Source organism: Vicia villosa, linkage group LG2 (assembly GCF_029867415.1).
Source record: "Vicia villosa cultivar HV-30 ecotype Madison, WI linkage group LG2, Vvil1.0, whole genome shotgun sequence".
In the NCBI taxonomy this organism is placed as follows: Eukaryota; Viridiplantae; Streptophyta; class Magnoliopsida; order Fabales; family Fabaceae; genus Vicia; species Vicia villosa.
The window spans coordinates 215,950,571-215,971,395 of record NC_081181.1 but is presented as its reverse complement, the minus strand read 5'-3'; the positions used below and the strand labels follow the sequence as shown (position 1 = coordinate 215,971,395).

Below are 20,825 nucleotides of genomic sequence, written 5' to 3'. Positions count from 1 at the left end.
TTGCATCCATGGTTATCCATGGGCTCTTAATTCCTTAACTCACTTTTGTTTTCAAAATGTTTGAAGTGTAGTGTGTGAATAGAAAAAGAATTTGAATAAGGACTTTAGCTTGTAAAATAAGCGTAGCCTTTTTGAATTGATTTGAAAAAGAGTGGGAAATGTTTTTGAATTTGAATAGAGTAAGCATTTAAGAGCACTTACCCTAAGTTAAAATTTTCTGTTCTTTAAGACTTTAGTTGGAAAGGGCTATCCAAACCATAAAGAGGGCAGGTAGTCCTTTCATTGGATTTGAAAAGGGTCATCGAGGATTATCGTTCCCCATGAGATTGTCCCTACCATAAAGAGGGCAGGTAATCTTTAGGGAAGGATATAATAGTCATTTTAGGCAACCAGTGAGGATACCTTAGCATTCATAGGGACTATCATCATTTTATCATAGGCAACCTCGAGGAATAAGATCATATATTGTATAGGCAACTTCGAAGGGACTTATGATCTTTTTATGATGATAAGGAACTGAGGGCAACATTTGCTAAGACATCCTCATATTCGAGGGACTTGACTATTTTTAAATCGAAAGGCAGCAATAAGAGGGATTACCTTAAAGGTGCATGGGTGCAACAATCACGTGATTATATTCAGATATTTTATCTTATAAAGTTAGTGATCTAAATTAATTAACAGGATTATCACTCCCTAAATTAATAACCATGCAATTAAATAACAATTATAATTTGCAGAAAATAAAATGCGGAAAGTAAAATCCTACACTATTACAAGGCTTCGGGATAGGGGATTACATAGCCAAAAACCCGGAAAAAAGACAGAAAATAAAAATGCGGGAAATTAAAAGGCAGAAATTAAAAGTCCTAAGCTATTAAAAAAAACATTGGCAAGCCTATACACATTTTTTAGAATTTAAATGGCAAAAATAAATAAATAAAATAAATTAAAGGCATGCGACATACACTAGAATAAGAGATGAGAAGAGAAGATCGAGTTGAAAGAAAATAAGGGTTAGAGGTTTTTATGGTTATAAACCCTAAATCTTGAAGGTTAGCCTAATGGGTAAAATAAACCTACAGGGTTAAAAACTTAAACGAATGTTAATAGGCAACACCTACCTCTTGATGGTTTCTATGGTTTTTGATTAAAGGCTAAACCTAAAAACCTAATTAAATTTAAACCTAAATATTTAAACTTTAAATATAAAATAATTAACCTAATTAATTAAAACCTAAATTACCTAATTAGTTAAAGTAAATTAACATTAATTAAAAAGTTAAAACTAATTAATTAAAATGAAAAATCCTAATTTTATGCTAATTTTGTGGTTAATCAAAAGTTAATTGGGTTTGTTTAGTTTTAATCATTATCCCATTAATGGTTAGTAAAAAAGCACAAAAAAAAACAAAAGAAATAAACAGCAAACAACAAGAAAAAAAATTAAAAAAAAACAAATAAGAGGGGGCGTACGATCCAGTGAGGCACTTTCTTGAGGGTCCATGATGGGGATTCATGCTGGGCCTTTAGATCTGTGTTGATGACAAACCGAGGGCAGGAACTTGAGGGTGCACCGTAGGTGTATGCAAGGGGAGGCGCGCTGGATCTAAAACAAAGAAATACAAGAAAAATTGCAATAAGCCTAGATTCGAACCCAGGACTTCCAGGATAATAAGCATCACTCCAGGCCAGCTGTACCATTTTTAATTGTTATTAGCTTTAGATCGTAAAATATAAATATGAAGAGAAAAAAAGTAAATAGAATTCCAAATAGTCAACGCGCGGGGGCCACACTTCTGCACGCAAGCCAATGGGAAGGAGAGAGAGAGGAGAGGATTGCTGACCAACGAATCACAACCAGCCACGCGTGGTCAAGTTAGTCTCCATTACTATTTATCATCTTCATCATGGATTTAGCTACGAATTTCCAACGTTTTTGCTGCGACTACTGATATGAATTTCATAGCTAACTCTGGGAAAATTAAAACCTGCGAGAATCAAAATTAACAAGAGCAAAAACAACCCATGTCCACTAATTAACATGCTGCGAATGCAATGGCAGCGTTTGTTTGTCTTAACACGGCCTTCACGGTGTAATACGAACAAAAAAGGAAAAATGCCCTAGCCATGGCATCTTGTGATTCTGACGTCCAAGCTCATACCCAAGGGTTCAAATCCGCTCCAAATAACGTCAGTAATTCATGCGTATAAACATGTCATGTTAAAACTCAAAGTGATGTGAAACACAAAATTTGAAATATATCAAAAGTGATGAACATGGTGCATGAACTCCACACGTAATTAAGTGCTTCTAGTTACCTGAACTTACCTTTTGATATCTTAGAAGAAGAATAGAATGCTTGTTTGCTCTTCAATTGGCCTCGAACAAGGGAAGCAAGTATTCCTTATTTCTTTAAATTTTGGCAACGTGAGAATCCTAATCCTTGGCCAGTTTTTCGTCCCCCAACTTATGATATTGTTGTGCAATTAATAAGGACTATTTTTAGGTCAAAAGTAGTGGAAGCAATCAATCATTGGCATGTGAGAATATTTGATTGGAAATTAGTGCAAATCTTTCTATTTTTGAAACCTATCTCTTTCCAATCTTCTTGAACGAAATTTGATGAGATTATATGTTATTTGATAATTGATTATGATTGGAATAAAGGGCCAAATCAAATCTTTGATTTTTTGCTTGATTTATTTGAGTTTAATCACTTTTAAATGAATAAAAAATTCATAATAAATAAAATAAATTCTCTAAATTCGTGGCAATTGGATTTGAAGTCTTGGATAACTTGAGGATCAAGATTCAAGAAAAAGAGATTGGGCCCATTTGCAAGAAAACTCTTTTTAAACCATATTTGCTTCACATTTTTCACTCAAATTTGTCCAACTTTGACAAGGCATATCTCCCTCAATTTTTAAGATATCGAAGAGTTGTAGGACTTTTGGGAAAGCTCATGATGTCCTCTACAAGCTACTTTGGAACATTTTTCCATTTGGAGATTTTATCTTGATGATATGGGCTTTGACGAAAAAATGCTTTTGGTTGACTTTCAAAAAGGACCTATAATCCTTTGGACCATATATCTCAAATGATGCATTTCTAGCCTTGGCATCAGAGAGAAAAAGTTGTATAGAATTCAATTTCATTCAAAATAGGCTTTGGTTGGGAAATTTCTGATGTTCCATGTGAAAGTTATGGCTGGTCAAAGTTCAGTTGACTTTTAGGTCAAAAAACCCTAATTTAGAAACTTTGAGTTTTGTTGATTTCTGAACTTTTCTTGATGAATCATGATCAACCCTTGATAAAATGATGAATGTGACTTTAAAATATTGATATTAACCAAAAATCAGGAGTTTTGACTGTGATTTGACCATAGTTGACTTTTAGGTCAAACTGGTCAACTGTTGACCATCTGAACTGTTGATTGAGCAATCTTATGAATCAGAGCTTGAAACTTGGCATGAGGATACTATGAGGCATATGAGAGACCTTGAAGTCCACTTGAAGTATCAGAAGTTGATTTTACTCGGAGAGAGGCAAAAACCTAGTTGTGGGGGTTGTTGTTTAGGAGACAGGTAGTCAGGCTTATTCCTCAGTGCTTGAACCAAAATATCTTGAAATATGATGGGCAATTTTTGGGGTATGACAGGAAGGTATTAGCACCCCTCACATCTATTGTACTCAACGATACTCATTTAGTAAGTGTGCGTTCGAGTGTTAGTGTGAGTTTGCGATTTTCTACTTATTATGCAAGAAAGAGAAAGAAAGAAAAATGTTTTTCAATTTTTTAATATTGGGCTCACCAAGATTTCGCAATTTCGTGTCTACGTATCCTCATAATGCAATAAGGAAATCAGAGCTCTGTAGTTCGTGTAAAAAAACCACATATTTGTTGGTTGTTTTTAACAGAATGATGTGTTAGACATTTCGAGCGTTTGAACTTTGACTTGTTGCTCGCTCGTGGAGACTGGAGTCTTTTATTCATCCGCATCGAAATGGCTAAGACACATTCACTTGAAGAAAAGGTTTTCGAACTCGTGCAAGGGCGGAAAAACAAGTTTGATTAGTTGAGTTGTTTTTATCTAGAGACAGGTATCCAAACAGGGAGCCTGGCGGCAGTATCCAAATACCTGATAAGGGAAGAGGTCTAAATCCCAAGCACCTTTCTTCATCCAAAAAAATATCATGAGAAGTGTGAGACGAATCAAGATTCGTTTACTTTATTATGTTTTACCTTGAAGACAAATACTCAAACAGGGAGTCCTACAACAATATTCGAGTATTCGGGAAGGGAAGTGGTCTAAACCCCAAGCACCCTCTTCTTCATTTCAATTTATTGTGAAAATTATTTTGAAAATAAATTTGATGTTGGATCAAGTGTTTATTATGAAAGAGTTTGAGTGAATCGAAGAAGACTTGACATTGGATCAAGTTTCACGTTGCAGTTGATTTGAAATTTATTTGGGAAAAGACTCGGCATTGAATCGAGTTGTTTTTTTATCTTTTTATGAAAGGGTTAGTTTTATCGTTTGTCTTGAATTAACGACCGCAATAAGCAATAAACAAAGATAAAGAAATAACGATAAAATTATTACAATGCCATGGAATGGGGGTACATTTGGTCGAATGGGGATATAATAAAGAAATTAAGATACAAGTCTATTAACAAATAAACACGTGAATTAATCATTTAAATAATTAATTAAAAATTGATCAAATCAATTAATTATGTTAATAAAAATTAATTAATAAGACTAATCAATTTTAGTTAACATAATCAACTAACTAGCTCATTTGAGTTATCTGAATTATGAATTATGGTGAACCTTACAAACATCTCAGTCATTTGTTCCATGGTCGGATGGATCTCTTTGGAAGGTGAGAGAACCACAAAATTGCAACGCTCTTTAGAGTTCATGGTAAAAAGACACACCTAAGGGTGTCAGAGCCATCTCAAGTTTTTGGAAGTCCTGTGTAGGTTAGTCACAATTTAGCAAGAACAAAAATAAATAGAGGCCCTATATAATCACGATTTAACTTGACAAATATTTTATGAAGCTCCATTTAACCATAAGTTAACCTTCAAAATTTTGAGATCCTATGCTGTAGACCGTCTTGCACGCCCTTAAAGACGTCTGTCATATACTCGTTGGAGTTTCATTATAGCATTGAAGTAGTTTAAAGTGCTCTATTGGGTCCACATCACTAATTATGTTGCATGCTGATGTGGTGCTTTAGCTTTCTTATATGCCTATCATATAACCCTTCTCTGATGTCAAGGTAAGGAGAAGAGTATGCAGAATTAAATAGGCAAATTAATTTTGTGATCATAACTTAGGATAAGTCTCCTATTTATAATGTGGCTTGACTTTGAAATGCTCCATATAGCTTATATTTTCACTGAGATGATCTTCGAGAGGAATTCAACTTTTTTAATTGATATACATAATTCATGATGAGGTTTTTCAATAGGTAGGAATCAATTACACAATATTTTTGTGACCTTAAATGTTGATGTCTATTGTGAGTGTTAGTGAATGATCAAAACTGATACATGTAAATAATTGTGTTTAAAATTTGAAGTGATATGCTTTATTTTAAAATTGACACAATACTGAAAGTTAGAAAACTTCACATTTGATGAGGTTTTTCTTTGGTATTCATTACAGGCTCTTTATAACAGTAATGTGGTAAGTCGATAACATTTGACTGCCGTTAGCTTTAATACTCTGGCAGAAGTAGCTATTTAAAATTGTGAATCATACTCTTTGAAATGCTTCAAATTAAAACATGTATAGATTTTCAATTATTGTGCATTACATGAATTTTAAAATAAAATGTATTAAGACTTAAAAAAATTAACGACTTGATGTAAAGTGATAAAAACCTCAACACAAATTATAACAATTGATCTCGGGTAACCAAATAAAAAATATAAAATTACATAAAAATATATTAACTAAAAAAGTTAAATTTGATCTTCAAGTAGGCATTGCATAACGGCACAAGGGACATACATGACTGGCTTGAAGCCATTGCACAATGCAATTGTAGTGAAATATATGACCACATGTCATTGTTGAAACCTTCACGTCATCACTATCATCTTCTTTTAAATCATCATGAAATTTCTCCATGCATATGGAACAATTTTGAGGAAGTGAGTAACTTTTTAAAGATAAGATAGCTTCATTAGATGCAGGAATCATTTTAATAAATTGCATAGATTCTTCTATAATCTCTTGATTTCTTCTTTCTTCAGATGGATACACATCAACAAAAATATTTAGAACCATGGGAATAATCGCATCTCTATGATCATTATTCATTGGTTCTGCAACTCCAATAAAATGATCAGAGATATCAAATAATCGTTTGACTTGATGTATTAGATTTCTTATTATTTGAGAAAGATTTTCAAAAGTGAAATAAGGGAATGGCAAGGTGATTCTATGTAGGTAAAACCATAGCATATGGTGGTTCTGTGCGAAGAAGTGTTCGCAATTTATGAATATTGATTTTTCAAACATGGTTGATACATTCAAAATCGGGCTTGAAGGGTTTGAATGATTTCGAAGTATAGCCGATATATCTAACTTAAAGATATCTAATGAGTATGTGGGTTTTAGGTTTTGTCGATTCCTTGATTGACCTTTAGAAACATTAAGAGTGAATTCAACTCTTTCTTCAGCCATAGTAGCCAACTCTATCTTCACAAATATGTGTTGATATTTTGATTTGAACTATTAATAATTGAAACCTCTAAACTATATTTATAGGTATAAAAGGTGTGAAGAAGATATAAAGTTTAAGAATAATGATAATGATATATAAGATTATGTTCACAAATCTTTTAAATAGATCATCAAACTAGAGATAGGGTTAAGCTTTAATGAAAGAATTGAAACAAATCGGATTAGATATTCTGATTTTATAAGTGTAAAAAAAAGATTGTGTACATTTGAAAACAATATAACAAGAACACTACTAAATAAATAAAACTGTATTATCCCATCATTATCTTATCACAGTGCCACGTGTGTGTATGCTATTAAGAGGATTTATTAAGAAAATTATTAATAAATATACTTTATCTATTCTTATATTATCTTTTCACTCATTAAATAATTAAGAGGATTTATTAAGAAATTTATTAATAAATAGAACTATATGTATTTAAACCATATAAAGATATTTTCTAAGATGAATTATGCATTGTGTTTGTATATGTTGTTAAATTATAAACATTATAAAATATATTTGATATAATTATTTTTAAATTTTATACTTTTTTAGATTAATTGTTTTTAGTGAAAGGCTAAGACGTTTTTAAATGTCTATTTAGAAAAACAAAATATATTATAAAATAAACATAAAAAATTCATCTAGCCTTATAATATCATTATATTAATTTCTGCAATAAATTTAAGAACTTTTTCAGTATTTTAACTATATTAATGGATTATTATAGAAAAATTAAAATATAATATCATGTCAAATCAAATTTTATAAAATATCATTTATATATTAAAATAGAGCATGATCTAGATATTATACTAGTTTTCTAATCTACTTAAATATTAATAAGATTTATTATTTAAAAACATCAATATCAAATATGTCTTTAAATATATTTAAAGACAGTATTATACTTAAAAAAATTAACCCAAATTTAAAAATAAGCCTTTAACATATGATATGAAATAATTTTTTAAAACATATTTACTATTCTTATAAAACTTTAAAATTGTCAAACGTTATATATGTGTAAAGTGAAAAGGATAAAAGATATGTTTTAGCCTATTTTTATGTATTGAATTTAAATAATTAATTATAGATTTTTTAATAATAAGGTTACATATTTTAAATTACTATACTTTTTATTATTTTTATTTTCAACTGTTTTTTTTATAGTGATGGATGTCATTATAAATTTTAAATTGGTCTTTAAGTTTTATCCGGTGATTTTTAACTATCTAGTCAATGATGCCTATTCATGTGAAGTTTAGGTTACTTTTATTTAAAATTTTTCTCTTTACTAATTCTTTCTTTAAAATGCATACAATGTCACATGAGAACGTCTATAGAAAACTCAATAAGAAAAATGTCGCTTCCTCAAATAAAGTTTTGTTGGGGTTGAGTATTCTTTTACTAGGACCAAACCTCCCTTTATTAGAGCCTCGTCAACCCCTGTTGTTATTTCCATCGTTTCAAATCTACCTCCCAAAACAATAGTCTCATCTAGTCCTTTGCAAAAGAAGTGTTCTACTATGGGTCGATGCCCACCCTATAAAAGCCCAACAAAGAAATTGATCCAAAGGCCTAAATGCTTGGCAAAGAAATTTTGATAGAAGAGTCAAGGCAAATGGATATCAGGTAGAGAACCCCTTGTCCCATTCCTTTGGGTTCTTAGGCACCATGGCATTTCTAAAAATATCTCCTGTTTTTGGAGGTGTATCTTCATACACACATTTTTGTAATTCAATGTTGATTTGTTCCGTAGGTACATCTACGAAATGTTTTCAGTTATGTACCTCCGAAACCATTTGATATGAAACTCACGTCAAACTCTTCTCCTCCCTCATTCTTAAAACTTTTCATTTCCAAACTTTCTCAAACTCTCTCAACCTCAAATATCGTTCTTCCACCAAACTTGTTTTTTTTTCTCTCGAGTTCAGCAGGACACATTAACATCAACTATCAACACACTTCAACTCGTTCAAAGCTCAATATAATCGGTAAGTTTTCGAGTTTCTAAGATATTTTTGAGTATTTTCCATAATAGATTTAGAATACACTTTTAGGTGTATAAATCATTAGATAGTTTTAGACATAGTGTAGAGACAATTTAGGTATTGTTTATTGTGTAAAATGGACGATCAAGGCCTCAAAAATAGGGTTTTCAAGGTTTTGAACAGTAACAAACGTCATTGTTGCATTTTAGACGTTGTAGAACATTCTGTAGGTGCATCTACGGAACAATTAAACGTTAGGGTAGTTCCATAGATGTAGCTCCGAAATAAACCCAAATGTCATGAATGTTGGGTGCTTTTGTAGCTGTATCAACGGAAGCTTTCCTTATGTATATTTCCGGAGTTAAAATTATTATTTTTCTTTTATTTTTGTAACTTAATTGTATCTAATTCAAATGTATTTGTTATACCTTGCAAACATTATGGTTGATGGGACGGATCGAATCATACATGGGAGAGTTGCACATCATGCATCTGTGTGACGTGCACGGAGCCAGATAGTGTCAGAGGTAGCCGATGCCTCTGTTCCAGCAGAGGCCATAGTTGAGGCTATGCCGCAAACTACTCTGCAGCCTAGTGCACACGCGTTGTCCACTTCCACTTCTTCATCCCGGAGGCGTCGGGATGATGGTGAGGATACATCACAAACGCCCTCCTCCCGTAGACATCATCAAGATATGTATCTGCCACCTCCAACTAATATTGCTTTTCTTGTGCCACCTCCAGCCGATGTTGGTTCTCCTGTGCCATCTCCTGATGGTGTTGACCCACTGTATGAGGATGTTGATGCGCCTGAGGGTTACCTGGGGGTCCCTCTGATTTGTCCCTGTTGATAGGGTACACTGATCATACCGCCAGACATGTCTGGGATAAAGAGGTAACATTACTTAGAATAATTCTTTATTTCTTCATTGGAAATTTATTATTTCTAACATTGTTTGTTATTAACATTATTTTCATTGGAAATTTTCAAGATAGGTCGGCCTAGAAGGCGTGGTTCCAAGATGTCCTCATAGCCTCTGGCCCGAAGGACCTATGTGAGATCGGGTACTCCACGATCCACAACTAAATTCTCATGGCATTTGCAGATAGATAGCATCTTGGGACGTCCTCCTTTCATCTACCTCATGGTGAGATTACTATTACCTTGGACGGCATCTCATGCCTATTGCAAATACCTATCAGGGGTGCCCTCATCCGTCACGGTAGGATGACGAAGGAGGAAGCAAAAGAGCTTCTGGTTGAGGAGCTTGGGGCTGATCTACTCCATGCACTTAAGGATGTGGATAAGACCCGCGGCGCTCACATGAGGTTTTCCTTCTTGATTTGGAGAAATACTGATGCGTTAGGATGTCGCTCACACGTATATGGATGTCGCTTACCCCAGGTACTTTTTGGATCCCGCACGGATCCATGAGTACAACTCAGGGGAAACAACGCTGGTGTACACCTATTTGAGACCCTTCGTATCCATGAGAGGGAACCGGGCGGTGGATCCTTACAGAGTCTACCTAGATCACATGGTTTCCCAGAACATCCACTACGAAGTCTACGCTGCTCAATGTGAGACGCGCCCATTTGATGACATCGCACTATTTTCTGGATGGTTGGTATGCAGTTCGACCATCACTGTACCATATCTTCTGGAGTGTGTCATGCGGAAGTTCGGCTACTGTCAGACGATACCTCGCCACCCTTCTGTCTCCCCTCCTATCAAGTTAACCCGTAGGCAGATAGATGACATCTTTGCTGACTATCAACAACACATGGTTCCATACATGTCTCGGGTGACCAAAGCAGAAAGAGACTGGAGCTGCACCGATGGGTACATAACTTGGTTCTTCACTGTCTCACACCCCTACACGGTCCCCACTACAGCGGGATCACCACCCAGACTAACTTATCAGGAGATATTACAGGAGTAGCAGTCTCATACGGACCAGACTCAGGATGTGCTTCCTTGCTGTTGTCATATAGTTGAGATAGGGCGAGCCGACATTGAGGGAGGTTTCTTCCCTAAGGGATCTGGTGTCAAGCGTATACTGGATGACATTATGAGTGTGTCACAGGGGGGCACTGGTGTACAACAGACATCACGCTAGGACAGATGGGATAGTTAACGGTACAGGCAGAGGAACCGGCAGATGAGGTGGTAGACGTATATGAGGCGCTCGAGGCCGATGAGAGGATGTAGATGTTGTCTAGCATATACAGTAGCATTTGTGCTGATTATTTTGATAGATATATTTTTTTTACATTGATGTACTTTCTTTTGATTATGTATATGACATATAACTATTTGGATGATGTATATGATGTATTATTTTGATATGTACCCCTAAAGAGAAGGTTCTAAGGGATCCAAATTCTAAAATCACACCATAAAAAATTCTAATAAAGGTCTCATATTCAAGTACATATTATTCTAACTCTAAATACTCTAACAAAATTGGAGTATCAAATTATATAATCCATTGCAAAAAATTTCCAACCGGTCCTGGTTCACCATCTCATTTGTCAACTTTATCGATACCATGTTTATCATTTTGGCGTTGTCTGTGGGAATCAAAATTTGATGAATCCATTCTATCTTTAACCTTCATAGAAAATTCCAAAGAATCTTTAATTGAAGATTTATAGTATAAAAGTAGAAAAATGGGTTGTCTGAAGAATCCCTTAAGGAGCTCCCTAAGTGGAATGATGCACGATCACAACCAATTAAACCACACCAAGGAAATGGAGACAAAGAGAGGGGGAGTTCTGCAACGCCTTTCCCGGATACAATATCTTATGAATTTTTCAACTATTGGGATGATTTCTACACCATTTAATGTATCACGAGATAACTTTGTATTTCATGGGAGAACTTACCCATAAATTATACGGTTAGATATATAGAAGATAGTCGGACCTAATAACTCCTCGCTTTATGGGGCTCCCTCGTTTAGAAAGAGCGATATTCAAAGAAGAGTGTGGAGAAGACATTGTTGCAGGCACCAAGTTGGAAGAAAATGCAGGGAAGGAAAAACATCGCCTATATTTTTACAATGGATAATTAATCAAGGCTAAATACTATTTTTGGTCCCTTATCTTTACTTTGGAGTCCATTTTCTATATTTTTATTTTAACCTATATTAAAGAACAAATTTTGGCCATTTTTGAAATAGAAATATAGTACCTTTTGCCCATTTCTAAAAGAGAAATATTGTACCAAACAGAGATATCGCATAATCAAATTAAGTTTGTCAAGATTTAAAAACAGCCTGTGCTAATGTTCTGGTGTAACATGTCATCTAAATTGTGTCAATCCTAAAACCCTTCTCTGATGTCAAGGTAAGGAGAAAAGTATGCATAATTAAATAGGCAAATTAATTTTGTGATCATAACTTAGCATAAGTCTCCTATTTATAATGTGGCTTGACTTTGAAATGCTCCATATAGTTTATATTTCCACTGAGATGATCTTCGAGAGGAATTCAATTTTTTTAATTGATATACATAATTCATGATGAGGTTTTTCAATAGGTAGGAATCAATTACATAATATTTTTGTGACCTTGAATGTTGATGTCTATTGTGAGTGTTAGTGAATGATCAAAATTGATATAGGTAAATAATTGTGTTTAAAATTTGAAGTGATATGCTTTATTATTTTATTTTTTTTGACAGAAGTGATATGCTTTATTTTAAAATTGACACAATACTGAAAGTTAGAAAACTTCACATTTGATGAGGTTTTTCTTTGGTATTCATTAAAGGCTCTTTATAACAGTAATGTGGTAACTCTATAACATTTGACCGCCATTAGCTTTAATACTCTGGCAGAAGTAGCTATTTAAAATTGTGAATCATACTCTTTGAAATGCTTTAAATTAAAACATGTATAGAATTTCAACCATCGGGCATTACATGAATTTTAAAACAAAATGTATTAAGACGTAAAAAAAAATAAACAACTTAATGTAAAGTGATAAAAACTTCAACACAAATTATAACAATTGATCTCGGGTAACCAAATAAGAAATATAAAATTACATGAAAATATATTAACTAAAAAGAGTAAATTTGATCTTCAAGTAGGCATAGCATAGCGGCACAAGGGACATACATGACTTGTTTGTAGCCATTGCACAATGCAATTATAGTGAAATATATGACCACATGCCATTGTTGAAACCTTCACGTCATCACTATCATCTTCTTTTAAATCATCATGAAATTTCTCCATGCATATTGAACAATTTTGAGGAAGTGAGTAGCTTTTTAAAGATAAGATAGCTTCATTAGATGCAGGAATCATTTTGACAAATTGCATAGACTCTTCTATAATCTCTTGATTTCTTCTTTCTTCAGATGGATACACGTCAACAAAAATATTTAGAACCACGGGAATAATCGCATCTCTATGATCCACTACAACGTCTATGCTGCTCACCATGAGACGCTCTCGTTTGATGACATCGCACTATTTTCTGGATGGTTGGCATGCAGTTCGACCATCACTGTTCCATATATTCTGGAGCGCGTCATGCGGTAGTTCGACTACTGTCAGACGATACCTCACCACCCTTCTGTCTCCGCTCCTCTCGGGTTGACCCGTAGGCAAATAGATGACATCTTAGATGACTAACAGGAGCTCATGGTTCCTGTAATACGGTGGGAGAACTGACATTTTGTTGTTTTTTGCAAAACATTTTGCGGTTAGCAAGAGTCGCCACCGACTTTTATTTTATCCAATTTAGGAAAGGTATAAAGAACAGGAAAGACCTTTAAAAGATTTTGAGTTCGGGGGGTAGGTTATACAAAGGGAATGTGATAACACCCTTTGTATTCATGGTTATCCATGGGCTCTTAATTGCTTAGCTCACTTTGTTTGATTTGTGTGTGTGCTTTTGAAAAATATTTGGGAGTGCCAATAGTAAGGCAGTTTTCTTTATGATAACTCTTGTATCAGTCTTCAAGAGTGTTGATAAAGCGTTTGAAAGTATTTTTTTGAAAGCGTGAGGTGTGAAAAGAATTTTGCGTGTGAGCAAGCAATTAGGAGAATCTACCCACTAAGTATTGGTCTTTCCTATTCTCTTCTGTTTCCTTTGGAGATAGTATTATCCATGTCATTAGTCGGTAGGAAATCCTATCTATTGGATGTGAAGGGACAGGCGCAGGGTCATCGAATAGTCATCGAAGGCAACATTTGTAAGGATATCTTGGCATTCTCGAAGGGACTATCATCATTTTGTAGGGTCGTCAAGGGACAAGATCGTTTTTCCGAAGGCAACTCGAATGATCATTGAGGGACTATGATCTTTTTGTGTCAAAGGGACGATGATGATTTATTTATGAGCCTCATTTGCTAAGATATCCCTACGTATGAGGGACATGACTATTGTAATCGTAAGGTAACAAGAGAGATTACCCTAGAGGTGTATGTGTGAGAAGTGTGTTGTTTTCAGTTTATTTATCTTTTGAAATTAGCTATGTCCAATTTGTTAGTCTTTCCATGCACACCCTAATTACTAACAATTATATACAGTAATAGACAAAACGAAATAAAGGCCCTAGACTATTACAAGGCTTCGGGAGCGGGGGTAAAGATAATAAAATGGGGAAAAGTAAAATCCTAATTAACTATTACAACCCAGGAGCAGATACAATAATTGGTAAAAAATGCGGGAAAGTAAAATCTAAACTATTACAAGGCTTTGATATACATAATTCATGATGAGGTTTTTCAATAGGTGGGAAACAATTACACAATATTTTTATGACCTTGAATGTTGATGTCTATTGTGAATGTATTAGAGTTTGACCTAACTAATCCTTACAAAACTGGTTGGTAAGGTGAGGAGTGTCACTCTATATAAACTATTTCAATGTTCTATCTCCAACCAATGTGGGACTTTAGGATCTTCCTAATACACCCTATCACGCCCAACATTCTTTTTTGGGCTTGGTGTGTGGATATTAACGGTGGGCGGCCCATGGTCTGATCGATGGGCTCTTATACCATATTAGAGTTTGACCTAACTCATCCTTACAAAACCGGTTGGTAAGGTGAGGAGTGTCACTCTATATAAACTATTTCAATGCTCTATCTCCAACGAATGTGTGACTTTAGGATCTTCCAAATAGAATGTTAGTGAATGATCAAAATTGATATAAGTAAATAACTCTGTTTAAAATTAGAAGTGACATGCTTTATTTTAAAATTGACACAATTAGGGGTGTTCGCGGTGCGGTTTGGTTTGGTTTTGAGCATAAAAGTCATCCTAACCGCGAGATAAAAATGCATGCGGTTCGGTTTGGTTCGGTTAATTTTTAAAAAGTCATCCAAACCAAACCAATGCGGTTAGGATCGGTTCAGTGGGCTGCGGTTTAAACCATTAAAATAAAAATGTAATGAAATAAAAAAAGGAAAATAACTCATTCTTCCATACATATATTACAGTACTATTAAAAAGAAGTTTTTCATACTAATTACACCAAAATAATTCATTCCTCCATACATGTATTTTACACCAAAATTACTACCATATAAGTGTATCATGTATTTTACAGTACCATACTATATATTTTACATATACTACATACTAAATTACTAATATAACTTTCATTATTCATACTACATACTATATACAGTTTTTCATACTAATAAACTACATGCTAACTAATAAACTACATACTACATATACAAGTATCAGATAACTTCAGTTCTAAATATTAATACAACATTACAACTTCAGGACTAAATATTATCAGTACTACATATACACCAAATGCTTCTCTAGAATGGGTGAGAGAGAAATCAGAGAATGAAGTTGAAATGTTGAATAGGAAGGAAGAATGAAGGAATAGTGAGTCACGTGACGTGAGTATACAGTATTGCAATTGGATTGGAAATATAATAAATTAATTATAGAAATTCAAAAGTTTAGTTAAATATGCGGTTCGGTTCGGTTTTGTGAAATGAAAACCGCAAACCGAACCGAACCGTGTGGTTCGGCCTAAAAATCATCCAAAACCATCCAAACCAAACGCGGTTTTTGCGGTTTTCGGTTTGGATTAGTTTGGTTTGCGGTTTTCCTTTTAGATTGGTTCGGATACGATCACCCCTAGACACAATACTGAAAGTTACTAAGTTATTCTTTGGTATTCATTACAGGCTCTTTATAACAGGAATGTGGTAACTCTATAATATTTTACTGTCGTTAGCTCTAATACTCTGGCAGAAGTAGCTAATTAAAATTGTGAATCAATCAAACTCTTTTAAATGCTTCAAAACATGTATACATTTTCAACCACTATGCATTACGTGAATTTTAAAACAAAATGTATTTTGACTTAAAAAATAAACGATTTGATGTAAAGTGATAAAAACTTCAACACAAATTATAACAAATGATTTCAGGTAACCAAATAAAAAAAATTACATGAAAATATATTAACTAAAAGTAAATTTCATCAAGTAGGCATAGCATAGCGGCACAAGGGGCATACATGACTTGCTTGTAGCCATTGCACAATGCAATTATAGTGAAATATATGACCACATGCCATTGTTGAAACCTTCACCTCGTCACTACCATCGTCTTCTTTTAAATCATCATAAAATTTCTCCATGCATATAGAACAATTTCGAGGAAGTGAGTAGCTTTTTAAAGATAAGATAGCTTCATTAGTTGCAGGAATCATTTTGACAAACTGCATAGACTCTTCTATAATCTCTTGATTTCTTCTTTCTTCAGATTGATACACATCCACAAAAATATTTAGAATCACGGGAATAATCGCATCTCGATGATCATTATTCATTGGTTCCATGCACGGATTTACGTACAACAAAATGGGGCAACTGACCCCACCTTTCTAAATACATTTGAATCATTAATCAAATATTTTATTTTTTGACCCCACTAAAAATATGGTCATGCCCCCACATTTTTCATGACGTCACCGATGAGACATACAAACAATGTTATAAGATAAGCACAAATTAATTAATTTAAACAAATTTTAAATAATTTATTTATTAATTTGAATTTTTTTATTTATTAGAGTGCTATATTTAATGATGTTACAAAAAATTCCAATACTTTTAAAATATAAAAATACTGTCTATGCTTACATTATTTCATCCATTGGATTGAATATTTGGTCTTGATGAACATTTATTGTCTATGCTTGCACATGACTTCATCAAGATCAAATATCCAATCTAATGGGTAGAGTTTAATCCTCTTATCTCCTATTTAAAAAATGCTCCTACTTGATATATATATATATATATATATATATATATATATATATATATATATATATATATATATATATATATATATATATATATATATATATATATATATAAAATAAATATTTATGATAATTAATTTTGATCCCACTTGTTGAAATTTCTAGATTCGTCTCTGATTGGTTCTGCAACTCCAATAAAATGATCTGAGATATCAAATAATCGTTTGACTTGATGTATTAGATTTCTTATTATTTGAGAAAGATTTTCAAAAGTGAAATAAGGGAAGGACAAGGTGATTCTATGTAGGTAAAACCATAGCATATGGTGGTTCTGTGCGAAGAAGTGTTCGCAATTTATGAATATTGATTTTTCAAACATGGTTGATACATTCATAATCGGGCTTGAAGGGTTTGAATGATTTCGAAGTATAGCCGATATATCTAACTTAAAGATATCTAATGCATATGTGGGTTTTAGGTTTTGTCGATTTCTTGATTGACCTTTAAAAACATTAAGAGTGAATTCAACTCTTTCTTCTGCCATAGTAACCAACTATATCTTCACAAATATGTGTTGATATTTTGATTTGAACTATTACTAATTGAAACCTCTAAACTATATTTATAGGAGAAGTGATGATATGAAAGGTAATTGTGACAAAGATATAAAATTTAAAAATAATTATGCCGATATATAAGATTGTGTTCACAAATTTTAAATAGATCATCTTTTAAATAGATCATCAAACTAGAGATAGCGTTAAACTTTAATGAAAGAATTTAAACAAATTGGATTAGATTTTCAGATTTTATACGTTTAAAAAAAGATTGTGTACATTTGAAATCAATATAACAAGAAAACTATTAATAAAACAGTATCACCCCATCATTTAATGTAAACAAGATTATTCAGTTATAAAATATATTAAACAGAATACTTGATAATTTTGATAATCAATTTAACATACTTTATCGATTCTTATATCATATTTTCACTAATTAAATAATTAAGAGGGTTTATTAAGAAATGTATTAATAAATAATTAATATTTTTAAACCATATAAAGATATTTTCTAAGATGAATTATGCATTAACATTATTATGTCTGATTATTTTGTTAAACTATAAACCCTATAATATATATATATATATATATATATATATATATATATATATATATATATATATATATATATATATATATATATATATATATATATATATATATATATATATATATATATATATTTGACATTATTATTTTTAAATCTTTAAAAAAAATTAGACTAATTGTTTTTTTTTTGTTTTTTTGTTGGCGTAGAGCCAGTTGGATTCTTCGCTTTAGTTTCGGTCTTGTTTGGTTTTGTACTTTTCTGATGCTTTATTTCTATATTATATTTTCTTTTTTAATATATGATTTTTGATTTATTATTTAAAACAATAAATAAATATAATTAAAGATAGTATCATCTAAAAAACAACCCAAATTTAAAATTAGCCTTAACATATATGAAATATTTTTTGAAAACAGATTTACAATTCATATCAAACTTTAAAAATGTCTCAAGCTAAATTTGTGCAAACGGAGAAGAAAAAGAATAAAAAATAGCATTTTTTATGTATTGAAATTAAATAATTAATTATATATTTTTTAATAACATGGCTACATATATTTTTACTAGATTTTAAAAATTATTGCTTAAAAATTGATCCGTTAAATTTTTTATTTTTAATTGTTGTTTGATAATACTTTCATATTACATCTATCTCTTGTAAGACTTATTTTCTAAAGATTAATATAGTGAATTTTCTTTCTTTTTCATTCTCATCTTTTACACCTTTGTACAGTGTTTTAAAAATGGGATTGAATTGGTCGGTCGGATCGGTTAAACCGGGAATCGGATAGGTAACCAGTCTGATTCAATAGTTGAATCGGGAATGTCATCGAACTGGTGTGAACCGGTCAAAATCGGTTTAAACCGTTAAAACCAAGAAAATAAAGAAAACCGACAGTTTTTCGGAACCGGCGGTTTAAATGCATTTTTTTAATTTTTAATTTGTTTTATTTTAAAAAATTAAAGCGACGTCGTTTTAATTATTTTTAATGAAAAAATAAAATTAAAAAAAATTAAAAAAAAATTATAAATGCGGTTGATTTTATTACCGGTGATTAATATTGAAGAAGGAGATCCCAATATTTAAATATATTTTTCTTTCTTAAATTAAATTTAGTAAACAATAAAATTATTTTGTTTAAATTATTCAATTAGATTATGTTGCAATTAAACTTTGTTTGCAATCATACCTTGTAATTTTGTACTATTTTATTATGTGTGATACTTATGTTTAAAAGAGACTGAATCATCCGGTTCGACGAGTTTTATATCTATATAATTTTGTTATAACGACCGGTCTATTCAATCTAGTTATCCGGTTTAACCCAGTTCAGACATGTGGTTCGACCAGTAATCCAATGTTCGACCAATAAACCAGTGATCCAATACTCTCACCGATTTGATGTCCGGTTCGGTTTTTAAAATACTGCCTTTGTAGCCTTCTTTTGAGCAAACAAAATCCTTCTATTATTCTTTTTTTTTTTTTACTTTATGAGCACCACACACTAAATTCAATACTGAACATATTTTTATAAAATTGTTCACTATTTTGTAATGTATCAAACAATTTCCCTATTTTAGGTTTTGATTTGTTTTCCCATATTGTCAGCATTAATTTTCCTTTGAAGTGGGATTGTCCACTATATTATTACCAAGTGCAAGTTCATCATCATTATGTCCAAAGCTTTAGTAAAAGGATTACAATATGTAAAAGATGAAACCATAAATAATTTTTAAAAGGGTTAAATATAAAAAAATTCAGTGTAAATAGGGGTGGCAAAACAGGCAGGGGTCCGCGTACCCGCAAAAAAATAGCGTGTGGGGTTAGGATTTTGGATCCGCCGTCTACCGAAACCCGCCGTCCGCCTAAGTCCATCCTCCCAAAATTTGTCGTCTGCTAAAACTCGCCTCACCTATTTGTTAAAGTCGTCTCGTATTAAGTCCGTTATTTTTTAGTTAATTCTAGTCATTCAAATTCTTGATAGTTTTATTTTATACATTTATTTGTAAATATATGCAATATTTTTTATGTTAAATTTATTTAAAAGATACTTTTTAAAAAAAATTCTAAAAAATTAGTGAAAATTTTAATTGAAAGATAAAAAAAGACAAATAATCTATTAAAAAAATTTAAAAATAGGCGGCAAGCACGCCGCCCGCCAAACCGCGACCTTGACGGGGCGGACATGATTTTTATGTCCATTTTATTTGGCAGGCTTGCCCGTCCCACTCTCTTTTTGGCGTGCTTTGGCGGGGCGGACGCGGGACGGGGCAGGCTGCCCGTTTTGCCATCCTACCTGTAATTTAGGTGAAATTCGTTTTTTTCTCTGTAAATTTTTTTTCAAACACCTATTAAAATATAAAAATACTATGTCTTTTGTCCCCTAAGTGTAAAGTTTACCCCTATAATATATTTTTTGTTTGATTTTTCTCCTCCTTAATTTGGTGTTTAAATTGCACGCTTAGGTAATCCAAACAAAAAAATATTGGAAAACTAAAAAAAAAAATATTACCAGAGGGTAAAGCAAATTTTGTCTATATTACAAGAGTAAAAAAATGGTATTAACCCTTTTAAAGAAATATAAGTTCTAATATTGAGGGAAAAAAATAAAAAGATGTAAATAATAAAATAAAGAGTTAAATATATTGTTTTTTAAATTTACTCTATATTTAAAAAATAAAATAGGTATTTTAGT

General features: G+C 32.3%; 2 protein-coding genes across 2 annotated transcripts; both read right to left on the bottom strand.

Annotated features, from left to right (window-relative positions):
* Positions 1 to 5,994: 5,994 nt before the first annotated feature.
* On the bottom strand, positions 5,995 to 6,708 carry LOC131651311 (probable E3 ubiquitin-protein ligase ZFP1). Its single transcript, XM_058920977.1, has one exon. The coding sequence runs from the start codon at positions 6,706 to 6,708 to the stop codon at positions 5,995 to 5,997; it is 714 nt and encodes a 237-aa protein (XP_058776960.1).
* Positions 6,709 to 12,838: 6,130 nt separating this feature from the next.
* On the bottom strand, positions 12,839 to 13,204 carry LOC131651310 (E3 ubiquitin-protein ligase RING1-like). The gene has a single exon (XM_058920976.1). It carries the CDS (start codon positions 13,202 to 13,204, stop codon positions 12,839 to 12,841), a length of 366 nt encoding a protein of 121 aa, XP_058776959.1.
* Positions 13,205 to 20,825: the final 7,621 nt, after the last annotated feature.